Source organism: Nanorana parkeri, unplaced genomic scaffold (assembly GCF_000935625.1).
Source record: "Nanorana parkeri isolate BGI_ZX_2015 unplaced genomic scaffold, ASM93562v1 scaffold705, whole genome shotgun sequence".
In the NCBI taxonomy this organism is placed as follows: domain Eukaryota; kingdom Metazoa; phylum Chordata; class Amphibia; order Anura; family Dicroglossidae; genus Nanorana; species Nanorana parkeri.
The window spans coordinates 387,880-401,029 of NW_017306973.1; the positions used below are offsets into that span (position 1 = coordinate 387,880).

Below are 13,150 nucleotides of genomic sequence, written 5' to 3' on the forward strand. Positions count from 1 at the left end.
CAATTATTTTGCCTGTAAATGTAAGCAGGTTGGTGGATGAGCGTTTAAGGGTCTTCGTTGCTTTGCCCTGAATGGAAAAAGTGACAGTCTCTTTATACCAATTAGCACTATGTCAGCCAAGTAATGGCAGCATTCAGTACTTCGCTAAGACATACAACAGCCTAGGTGGCAGTTTCCCTCTCAACATACAAATAGATGATACAAAAGACTATTTTACAAAGTATTTAGAAAAGAAAAGTCAGAGCAATCTCAGAATTTCCTATCTGCATACTTGCCACTGGATCAGCATGACTAGCCAGCAATGGCAGTTTCCATATTTTTCTTAGCAAAGGGCCCATTTACATTGTCATGGTGCATGCAATAACGAGTGTTGCGTTAAGCGAGCCCATTGAAATGAATGCATCTCAATGCGCCAAAAATCCAACATGCGCCATTCTTTGCATCGGTAGGGTGTTGCCTTAGTGCATTGGAGTGCCATTTAAAATTATTTGCACCACAACACATGTAACATTTTAACATAACACTTTTTTACATTTATTTTCACCTAGTCATTGTGCCAGTATCACATTTCCTGTGCTTGCTACTGATTTGGGCTACTGAACACTTTCACCCTGACTTCGTCTCCCTTACAATGGAGGGAGGCATTCTGTTGTTTACAGCATGAACAAGGCAAAGCAAAGTGCACACTAAGTTCCAAGATTTCTGGCAGGATCAACAAGTATTTTTTTGCACTTATCGAACAGATATAACAAAAATGCTTATACTAATAATAATAATAAAAAATAGTATAATGGAGTATTTAACAGATCCAAAGGAGGCAAATAAGGGAAGTTACTTGGTAATAGCTTACATACACTTTAACATAGGTAGACTAATGAAAAACACAGAACTGTCACATTTCTACAACCTGAACATTGCTGTGTTCATAAACAGGCATCATGAAAATACTAATGATGTAGTTAACCCGCATATGATTACAGGCATTCTCTAAAGAACAATGACACTTGTACACTGGGGCTCCTCTTCACAAAGGACCTGGGTGTCTCTAAGCCACTAGAGACAATAAAATGCCAGCAACATGTAAAAAAGAGAATGGATGCACATTCCTGCTTCCTTTGATTCTATTTTATTTCCAACGCTGGCATAGGGGAAGGAAGGCCTATAAAATACATTTTAGATTGGGTACATTTCTTTTTATCCAGCCCAGCCTCCGATGATTCAGGAGGGTATGCAAGTGGCACAAATTGCCCTTCAAATTATTGCTTTATCTGTACCATGTTCATTTAATCTGATATATGTTCAGCAGTACCAAACAAAACACAGACAAGTCTCTCCACTTGTATACTGCTTGCACTGGAGACAAACTGATTTGTACATAAGCAATTGTCATTTAACTGTAATATATCGAGACATGCAATTAATACAAAGCAGTGCATGTATATACATGTATATACTGTATACACACGCAATTACTTTTATCATAATCACACAAAATAATATGGAGCCAGTCTGTCCAATCCAGGAGCCAGAAGCATTTTTTAGGTGTCAGCTCCTTTGACAACTAGAGAAAAACCTCAAAAGTTAGGAGCCAGTTGTAATTTTCAGGGCCGGTGCAGACCTGAGTGATTTGGGACGCGCTTCCCGGGATAGCGCGGTTGTGCACAATTGCAGACAGCGATTGCCGCACGGCCACACTAATTTCAATGGGGTACATCTGCCCGGCAATCGCAGAAAAAAGGTACATGTATCCTTTTTTTTACGATACACGACGCGCGGCTGTTTTACAGTGGGAAACCGCACGATCCACCTGGCGCGACTGGGGTGCCATTAGAAAAAATGGTACCCACAGCGCGATTGTCGGTGATGGGCAACCCCGTGACCACACTGCAATCCGTGCGGTATCGTGCATGAGTGCCGCACAGTCCCAGATCGCCCAGGTGTGCACCGGCCCTCAAGGAGCTTTGGCTACCTGGTTCCTGTGATTTGTCCAGCCCTAATCGAAGGCTACACAAGGGAAATTCTCCTCACCCTTATGGTCAGGGATATTAGAACAGTGTTGTATGCACACAATGTTCACATCCATGCACATGTATTCCACACTTATATGCATTGTATAAGGCAGATAAATCACCGTGGAATCCAGGAGCCAGTCTTTCCCATCTATTAGCCAGAAGAATTTTTTTTATAGAAGCCAGCTCCATTGACAACAATTAGAGAAAACCTCAAAAGTTAGGAGTCACCTGTAATTTTTAAAGGAGCATTGGCTACCTGGCTCTTGAGATTTGTCCAACCATGCTCTAAAACTACACATAGGAATTCTCCTCATCCCCTGCGGTCCGGGATATTAACAGTGTTATATGCACACAATCTTCAGATCCATGCACATGTATTCTACACTTATATTTATTGCATGTGGCAGGGGTGGACAAATTAACATGGGATTCAGGAGCCAGTCTCTCCAATCAAGGAGCCAGCAGGATTTTGTTTTAGAAGCCAGCTCCATTGACAACAACCAGTGAAAACCTCAAAAGTCAGACGACAGCTGTAATTTTTAAGGAGCATTGGCTTCCTGGCTCCTGGGATTTGTCCAACTCTGCAGTATAACACTGAATTTAAAAAAAATCAAATGGTGGTTAATACACTGCTAATACTGCTGTATGAAGTCAAGCAGAGCAAGCATACAAAATGATCAGGCAGCAGGTAACCAGGCTCCCGTACACTGTCCTCCAACTTACATTCAGTTGGCTGATCTTTATGCCAATCCCTAACATCTATGTGTAGCCCTCTATGCCTCCCTTTGGGTCTATTACACTGATTTACCTCTAGAACTAGCAACAGAAGGAGCAGGCTATGACAAGTGCCAAGTGCTATATAAACACAGATTTTCAGGAGAGTTCCCCACACATCTCCAAATCATCTAAAAGCATTTTCATACTTTGCTTGCAATTCTCTGGCTTACCATAAAAGAACGTACAGATATGGATCCCAATCAATGAAGTCTTATTAACCAAGTTATTTTATCTGCAGAAGTCAGCTGTTCAGGATATCACATGATGTATTCAATTCACATACAGGGAGGCTAGGTACAGGTCACGGCACTAAAATGTTATTGACGGTGTGCCATTAACGCCTCTACTGTAACACTAAGAACAGTGCGCCCATTCTATCTTTATTGCATGCTGGCTTTTCAGTGTGATTCTGTTTAACTACACAGGTGGAAACAGGCAATGCATTACGATCAATGATCAGTACTGCCATCTACGTGTCTTCTACACTGCGCTGGCCTTATCACCAGCTTGGAGATAAAATATACAAAAACTCATGGTCAATGCCTTACACAACAAAAACATTTCACACATTGCAATCTTTAGGTCGCAGACCTTTTCGCTCCAACATAATGAGAACACTGATGAGAGGAGATCAGGCAGTCATAAAGAATGATTCCACCAAAGAAAGAAAGGACTTTGATCTCTTTAGAAAGGAAGGTTAAATCACCAGAAATAATGAGTCTGGGGTGTTATGACCATAAAGTCAAATTTAACCTCTTCATTTCACGTTCTGACCAAATGAATCCCACCAATAAAAGTGCATTTTACTTGGGGCTTATCATTACTGCATGTGTTGTAGGGAGGAAAATACAGACTAATTGTGGAAGTAAACCAACTATATATTGCCATTAACATTTACAATAATGAGGTTCTTCCTGCTTCCTATAAATTACAGTTCAAAACCCCCCCTATTTCTTCACAAAAATGATCCCTATAACATATATCTCTTCTAAATAATATCTCCTATCTCACCATATTTCTGATTCATATAACTCCCCAAAAACTTCTTGTATCTGTTCATATATCTGATCCCTTTAACGGATCCCGTCTCTCTATATAGCTGATCCCTATAACCACACCCATGTTTCCATATAACTGATCCCTAAAACACCTCCTACCTCTCCACGTAACTGATTTGTATAACTACCTCTACATATAACGGATCACTAAAATGACTCCCATCTCTCCATATAACCTATTCCCTTTAACTAATTCCTACAACTTCTCCAATCTCTATATAACTGATCCCTAGAATGCATCCTATCGGTTATGCATATAACTGATATTTATAACCCCTCCCCCCTTTCCATATAACTGGTCCATAAAACATCCCCTACCTCTCCATATTACTGATCCCTAAAACATCTCCTACCTCTCCATATTACTGATCCCTAAAGCACCTCCTGCCTCTCCATATATTTGATCCCATTAACTAATCCTATATTTCCATATAACTGATCCCTATAACTCATCCCACCTTTTCATATATCTCTATAACTACTGCTATCCTTCCGTATAACTGATTCTTACACTATCTAGTTCTATTCCTCCATATAACTGGTCCCTGTAACGTTTTCTACACCTACATATATCTATTTCCTACCCCCTCCATATACCTGAGCCCTAAAACCTCTACCATGCTTCAATAGAACTGATTCCTATAACCCCTCCTCTCCCCCCATCCTTCCATAATACTGATTCCTATAACCCCTCCCATCCTTCCATATACCTGAGCGCTACAACCCCTCCCATGCTTCCATAGAACTGATTCCTATAACTCCTCCCATCCTTCCATATACCTGAGCCCTACAAGCCCTCCCATGCTTCCATAGAACTGATTCCTATAACTCCTCCCATCCTTCCATATACCTGAGCCCTACAAGCCCTCCCATGCTTCCATAGAACTGATTCCTATAACTCCTCCCATCCTTCCATATACCTGAGCCCTACAAGCCCTCCCATGCTTCCATAGAACTGATTCCTATAACTCATCCCATCCTTCTATAGAACTGATCCCTATAACCCCTCCCATCCTTCCATAGAACTGATTCCTATAACCCCTCCCATCCTTCCATATACCTGAGCTCTACAACCCCTCCCATGCTCCAATAGAACTGATTCCTATAACTCCTCCCATCCTCCCATAGAACTGATCCCTATAACCCCTCCCATCCTTCCTTATAACTCAGGGGTAGTCAGCCTCCAGCTGTGGTGGAACTACAAGTCCCATGAGGCATTGCAAGATTCTCACAGCCATAGACATGACTCCTGGAGAGAGATGCATCATGGGATTTGTAGTTTCACCACAGCTGGAGGGCCGAAGTTTGGCTACCCGTGATATAACTGATCCCTAAAATCCCTATAACTTCTCTTATCTCTCATATAACTGATCCATATGACTTGCCTATGTCTCTATCCAACAGATCCCTATAACTTCTTCTATCTCTCTATATAACTGATCCCTGTCATGTCTCCAGTCTCTCATATTACTGATGCTTATAACTCCTTGAACTTGTCTTATCCCGTCATGTGATCAATCCTTAAATCCTCCTTTCTTCCTATATAAATAGAACGCCTCCCATCTCTGTATATAAGTGTTTCCTTTCTCTCCTCCTATCTCTCTATATACCTGTAGCCTGTAAATCCTCAAATCTTTCTATAACTCCTCCTTCTACCTCTGCATATAACAGATCCTTATAACACATGTCTCCATATAACCATTCCCTGTAATAATTCCTCCCATGTTTCCATATAACTGATTCCACCTCTGTAAATAACCTTTTATTTCTCTATATACAGTAACTACTTCAGCCTTTCCATATATAACAGGCCCCTTTAACGGAGCCCTGGTCTCAGTATACTCGTATTCCTTGAAAATATCTTTATCCGTCTCCACAGAGCTCTGTTTTAGTGTTTATTCCTGTGTCAGCAAATCTACGTTATATTAATTATTAATAACTCGGCAGCTAATTAATGAATTCAAACTCATTTTTTAAACACTCCACAAGCCTTTCACTGTGAACGCTCATTAACTCAAACTTTACGGGTCGTCTGCAAAAGACTCCAAGTACACACACACCGCTCATACCCCTCCTGTATCCAGAAAACATCAAAGCGAGGTATTTTAAAGCGTAAATAGCAAGGAGGAAAGAGATTATGGAAATAAAGGTGTGGAGGAGGGGAAGGTGTTTTGGAAAGCAAAAAAAATGTGGAGGAAGAGAAGGAGACAAGTGAAGTGAAAGGGATCATGGGAAGCCGTTGGCTGCAACATAGGTGGTGAAAGAGGAATTGGATGTGGGGAGGAAAGGAGTAGACACAGATAATGTTTACAACAACCGAGAAGAAAAGAAAACGTAGCAGATATGAGGAAACATTTGGCTTGGGATGTTTTCATAACAGAGATGTACTAAATAACTACATCCTGGGATTTATTTAATAACAAAGCAAACATTAATAATGTACAGTGAACACACATCTATCATAGGTGAGCTTTCAAAAGTCTAACTACATCAGCTGGCGTAGGCTTGGTTTACACTTGCGTCTTTGATGCATTTGTTTTGCACTCCCATTGAACTTGATGGGCCCAAAAACAAACTATCGCACCAAAAAGAGTGCCTGCACCTTTGTAAATGGGCCCCACAGACAATGAAGGGATTCCTCTTGTTGTGCATTGTCACGTGACGGCCGAAGCGCGACCAACCGCGCAGGTGTGAATGGGGACTTGCTCAATAAGAGCATTGTCAAACATAAACAGTCCAAACAGAATCCCTCTTTATTAAAGCAGTTCGGGTTGCTATGGGTTACTGCACTTTTCACAAAACACGTCCCTCCTTGCGCTATTGAATAAACACTTTAAGGTGATTTGTGAATGGCTGCTGGGAACAACAGCACCTAGATGTGCTTCGCCATATGTTATTGACAAGATTGTCTGACCAACCACAGTAAAGGATATAATAACAAAGCAAGCTCCAAAACTACAAAAAAAGGAAGGGAAAATGTGAAGAGGAATGTGAGGCCGTAAATGAGGCTACTATACACCGACTGATTAAAAAGGTGAAGGCTGGCACAGAGTGGGCATTAAATCATGTCATGAGGCATAACACAAGGAAACCTGCAGGGAACTGAAAGGAAGTGCTGGGCAAAAACTGGAGACACAGGTGTGAAATCTGAAGCACATCCATAGCCAAAATCTGATATTGTACACTGGATTGTGAAGTCTGTAGGGAACTAAAAAGAAATAGAGAGGGGGCAAGTGCAGGCTCCCACTATGTCTGCACTACAGAAATGCCCAACACCCCATATAATGGCAATAATTAGGTGACCCTGTCCCTAATCTGTAAAACATTATGTCCACTGATTACTTCAGGTAGCCAAGGGCAATGGTGTGTGAAAAGGGGCCCCTAATTACATTTCCTAACAGACAAAGGACTCAGGGATGATAAGATAAGGGGTAAGGTGACAGAAGGGTGCAGTCAATGGGAAGGCAAAACAAAACCATACCAAAGAGGCATAGTGAGACTAGTGTGTGTATGTATATGGAGGGGGCAATAAGAGTACATAAAGCTGGAGGAAGATGGGAAGGTAAGGGAAGACAAAACAATTCCAAAAAGGCAGAGTGAGACAAGTGTGTGTGTGTGTGTGTGTGTGTGTGTGTAGGGGGCAATAAGAGTACATAAAGCTGTAGATGGGAACATGGGAAGATGGGAAGGTAAGGGAAGACAAAACAAAAGAGGCAGAGTGAGACAAGTGTGTGTATATGGAGGGGGCAATAAGAGTACATGAAGATGGGAAGGTAAGGGAAGACAAAACAATACCAAAGAGGCAGAGTAAGACAAGTGTATGTGTGTGTATATGGAGGGGGCAATAAGAGTACATAAAGCTGGAGGAGAATGGAAGGTAAGAGAAGACAAAACAATACCAAAAAGACAGTGTGACAAATAGGGGGGAGCAATAAGAGTAGCCAAAGCTTGGGGAATATAGGAAGCAGAGGACGGAGATGGCAAAAGTAAAGACTAAGAGATTATAAGATAAGGGCTATGACAGGAGGGTGAAGTCAAAAGGAATGTGCAGGTAATGGGAAAATAGAACGAAACAATACAAAAAGGCAGTGTGACAAGTATGGGGAGCAATAAGAGTAGGTAAAGCTTGGAGGATATGGGAAGCAGAGGACAGAGATGGCAGAAGTAAGGAGCTAGGGATGTTGCAATAGAAATGAGTGAGTTAGAGACCCCAGATAAGAGGGAATCAGAGAATCAAGCAGGCAGGAGGGGAATCTGGATACATGTTACAAAAAGAGGTGATCTTATACAAGTCATCATCAAGCTACAAAATAGAGGAAAGTGAAGAAAAAGCAAAGGTCCAAGTAGCCAACAAGTGATCGGGGGAGAGAGGAGGAGTAGTAAGTGATATGGAGAAGGAGGGAGTGAGAGAGGAAAGACAAGGGGGAGGAACAAAAGCAACCAGTAACTGACCTGTGGGAGTCTCAGTCTCCAGGGGGAAGCACAGGGGGGCGATGAAGAGTAGCTGTAGCAATTGGGGGTACATTATGCCCATGTGCAATTCCTTAGATGAGTATGCTCTCCTTCCCTCTGTAGCCAGCCGTGTACATTTCTGCTCTTTATCGCGACATACTTCTCTCCCCCCTATGTCATTCCAGCCTGCTCCAGCACGGGAAAGTTGCAGAGTGCAGGAGAGTGTCAGACTAGCTGAGTGTACCGAGGCTGACGTCATGTGCTGCCAGTTCCAGTAGCAGCAGCGCCACCTGCTGGACACCCGAGGGACACGGTGCAATAGTGACATCTGCTGGGCTATGCATCAGAGCTTCCGTGATGGACTACGCATTGTTCTCCCCAGACTACTACACAAGCTGCAGCTCTCCAGCGCCAGCTGCCGAGGGAGCACAGGAGCCAGCATGTGTCCAGAGTCCCATACTGAGATGTAGGGTGCATACTCCACACAGCATATGTTCTTTTATTCCTGGCAACTCCCCTCTCATCGAGCATTAAACATTCGCTCTGTCTCTTTGTTTTTATCAGACTTCACTGACAACATGATTTGTAGGACTACTAAAATTAGATCACCTTTCCTAGTGTTAGATCAAAGCTGCTTATCTAGAAATGTAAGCGGACGTAGATTCTTTCAGGACGGACCTGTATTGCACAACATCACATGTATTGATACTAATTGACACATGAATTAGTAACATGCGATCATTCGTTCTGCAGGAAAAACTTGTTACTTCGAAAATCGGAGCGCTGTCGGGATAATAGGGGGGATGTTACTCTTTGCTGCCGCCTAGTGGCCAAATACGGTAATGCCGGACATTTGTGCTGCTGATCCAGTGGCTTGATTCACACCTAGGCGACGGCGTTGTCGCGCCTTTTTATGAGCCGATTACACAAATGGGAAAACCAATAACAATGCGCGTTTCCAATTGACTCTATGGGGGCAAATCGAGCTGTAATCTGCCAAAAAGAAGCGCATGCACTTTTTTCAGCGACAGGTATTTTGCTTATTGCGACAAAATGCTCAGATGTACACAGGGGCCATGAGAATATTTGGGGGGAAGCTTTTTGTCACGCTGAATCAACTGCGACAATACGCTCAGTGTGAACAAGACCCTAGGCAACAGTGTTTCAGTGCAGATTACGAGCTTTTCTTTGCGCATTTACACATGTTTTTCTGAGCAGATTGTGCCATATTGATGTGAATGGAAAACACGCAGAAAATGGCCAAAATAATTGTGTCGCACATTTCCAAACGTTTCCTGTGGAGTCTATGGTGACAAATCGAACTGATCTGCCCCCAAAAAAGTACTTTTTCCAGTGACATGTTTTTTTACACGTGCTTGGGTGTAAACAGGGCCTAAGACTTGGTTCACACTGAGCGTTTTGGAGCTCTTTTTCTGCCCTAAAAGAACATAAAAAAATATGCCCCCAAAAAAATCCCATTTATTCCTATGGCCCTGTTCACATGTGAGTGGTTTGTCACAATAAGCAAAACACCTGTCGGAAACAGTACATGAGCTTCTTTTGGCCCCACAGACTCAATAGAAGATGCTTGAAAACGCGCGTTTGCTGTGTTTTTGCGCATGTTTAACCTCTTGCCGTCCGCCCTTAGTAGAAAAACGGACGGAAACACCGCGGATGTCAACTGGTTAAGGTGCGTCTGGCCATTAACATCAATGAGCTAAAACGTGTGACTTCATTTATGCGCATAAATCGCGCAAAAACGCTGTTGCCTAGGTGTGAACCCAGCCCAAGAGTTGGCACAAGGTGCATTTTGTATATACGGCAATTTGTTGGGGGGTTTTTTGGTAACCAGAAGGGCTCATTCAGACTGACATACACATCCTACCATGTGCACACCCATAAAAAAAAAAAAACTAATCCTGGGAAGAGAAAAGGATAGGGCTGCAGCTAATGATTATTTTCATAATCGATTAGTTGCCAGATTATTTTTTCAACTAATCAATTGGTTGGATTAAAAAATTCTCTCTCTCTCCCCTTCTCCCTCCCCCCCCCAACTAATAGATGATGAGAATTGTTGCTATTCTCATCGTTTATAATCGATTTAATCAATAAGTTGTTGCAGCCCTAGAAATCGATCCACTATGGGAAGATACGGCTGCACGCAATTACACAAGATCACATGCACGGATCCAAGTGCGGGCACCCAGACCTGAGGCATAGATGTTCAGCCTCGGATGTGCGTGTGACCACGTGTAATTCCATGCACCCACATCCTCCCATATGTGCACGCCTGAATAATGTTTATTTAAGGGATATACGGTATTATTTAGTCCCTGTTCACAAAACACTCAAGACAAGGAATCCCATACATTTCTATGGCCTCTGTTCACACTTGAGAGTTTTGTCGCAAGCAAAAAAAACACCTGTCGGGGGGGCGTGGCCAACCATGGTGGTGTGAAGACGTGCAGCCGCGAGCTCTGCTACACCGGAGCTCCCTAAAACTGACTTTTCAGCACAGTGAACGGATTTTTGACCCCCTATGCCCGACGACAAAGTCTCACCCGGCGGCCCTGTCTCATTATCTACCCGGGACATCGCCTCCTACTTTACGAGGCATCCGGACGCAGCCGCAGACACGTGGAGCCGCAATATGGCGCAGAAGGTCGCCCAGCCACGAAAGACGGGACCGGATCCCCTACAGCCACATGATTACGTCACCGCGCCGCACCGACGTGATAACGTAATCCCGCTCGACGACGCAATCCGCCGGGCCTTCTGTCGTCTGCGCCTGCGCAACCGGCCCGTGCTGCCGGATCACCTCTCTGCCTATGTCCCCGCAGAGGGACACGGCATCTCCCACAACCAGGTACCCGACAGCCACAGACGCCAGACTCAAGCCTCCGTTCCTCAGCACGCACCTCGGGGACGAGACCACAGGATCCCCCGCAGCTTCTCCACCCCTCTGGGACCCAGGAACCCTCCTCCACCCTCCTGGACCCTTCGATCCCGCCTGTCTTCCTGGACTCAGAACAATCTGCAGCCACTGAGGTACGTGACCTGTTTGCTGCCTTTCGGGCAGACTTTGATACCTGGGCCACAAGACTGGAGGGGGCTCTGAGGGGTGAGGTGAATGGGCTCAGCCGAAGGGTCACAGACTCACGGCTTACCACCCTATCAGACTCAGTGTCAGCCCAGGAGACCCGTTTGGAGACCCTAGAAACAGCTCAGGCAGCCCACCGGTCCCACCTCCAGCAGCTACATCTAAGAGTGGAGCATGGTGAAAACAGGAGTCGCCGCAACAACGTCCGCCTGAGGGGGATCCCAGAGGCCACCCAGGGCGCCGACTTGCATGCTACGGTGACTGCTATCCTTAACCAGGCGCTTGGCAAACCTCCTACTGATGTCATCGAGCTTGACAGGGTTCACCGGGTTTCGGGCATCGCCATGGGCAACCCTAACAGGACCAGGGATGTTCTCTGTCGGGTGCATTTCTACGCCATTAAAGAGGAGATCCTGCGCGCTGCATGGAGACTGGGCCCGGTGGACTTTGATGGAGCATCCATACAACTTCTCCCAGATCTCTCCCGCATTACCCTGGCTATGCGCAGAGTGGTGCGGCCGTTGCTGGATGTCATACGCCAAGTTGGGGCCTCCTATCGTTGGGGACACCCTTTCAGCATACAGATCCGTAAGGGCCCCGAATCATTTCATCTACGCTTTCCATCTCAACTCCCGGACCTGTTCGGCTTCCTGGGGTCTGACCCGGTGACTGTCCCTGACTGGCTGGATTTACCATTCTCCGAAGAGGGCGCCGTGCTCCAGGAGGCCCTTCCTCAACGACACAGACGGGCTCGCTCACGTTCCGCCAGGCGAGGCCCTACAGCGCAGATGCTGGCAGCCCCTTCTTCTAATGAGGGTTGATGCCCGACCAGGGTCGCACTGGTTATGTATGTGGGGTGCATGGCCTCTGATCTGAACTGACGTTAACCCTCCCATTTTCCTCCCTAGGTGCCTGGATGTTATGCCGCCCGCCATGTTATGTTTTCCTATGCGGGGGGCTCCTGGTGTGGGGGGACCCCCCCGTCGACCCCTCTGTACCACCCTTTTTTTTTGGGGGGCGGGGGGATCCGGCTCCACGCTGGGACCCGGTTGTGGATCTGAGGGGGAGAGGTGGGACATGGAACTCCAGCCGGCTCCTGTGGGAGGGGAGGGGTTGATGGAGCTTACCAGTAGCTGCCCTCAAGAAGACCTAATCTGTTGCTGAGTATTAATGTGATTTCGGCTGTTTAACACTAAATTTTTTTTTTTTTGGAACTCCTACTTATTTTTGTGTCTGCGTGGCGCATGGGAGGGGGCGGGGTCGCTCCTACCTTTGGGGCGGGACTGTCCCCCTCCGGGGTGCCCTACTAGGCTGCTCGGAGTGGACCTCCTCTGCCCTCGTGTAGGGGGGCCGGGTGGGCCCATACTGATATATGTATTTGAAGTTTTACTTTTATAGACTTGCATGCTTCAAACACTTTTTACAGTTTTACATTATATTTCTCTGTATTTAGTTGAACAGGGGCAATCCTGTTGTTGTCTAGGTGTCGTCAGACTGGGGGCCCCGGTAGGCATCTTGCTACCCCCTTGTTTGACCACATCCCCCACATAGGTGACACATCTCCTGCTGGAGACGGTGTACTCTAGCTTTGCTAGACGGTTTATCTTATAGGTAGCGGGTTTTATCCGCCCTTTTCAGTTTAAATTTGTGTTGATTTATCTCTTCCTGGTCATCTTGTCCTTGACACTCTTACTTATCTCCCTTTTTCCTTCTCTCTGCACCCTTACCCACTGAAACCTACACCACCTCGA

General features: G+C 45.2%; 1 protein-coding gene across 6 annotated transcripts in view; it reads right to left on the minus strand.

Moving 5' to 3' along the window:
- Positions 1 to 12,898, minus strand: part of PTPRU (protein tyrosine phosphatase, receptor type U) — a 130,279-nt gene extending 117,381 nt beyond the window's left edge. For 5 of the 6 annotated variants that reach the window (XM_018563857.1, XM_018563856.1, XM_018563854.1 and 2 more), the window contains exon 1: positions 8,300 to 8,545. In XM_018563857.1, coding sequence (XP_018419359.1) covers positions 8,300 to 8,381 — 82 coding nt within the window. In that variant the 5' untranslated portion in view covers positions 8,382 to 8,545. Of the gene's footprint in view, positions 1 to 8,299; positions 8,546 to 12,894 lie in introns of those variants that run through there. The other variant, XM_018563858.1, reaches the window with a different exon arrangement.
- Between the last annotated feature and the right edge of the window lie 252 nt (positions 12,899 to 13,150).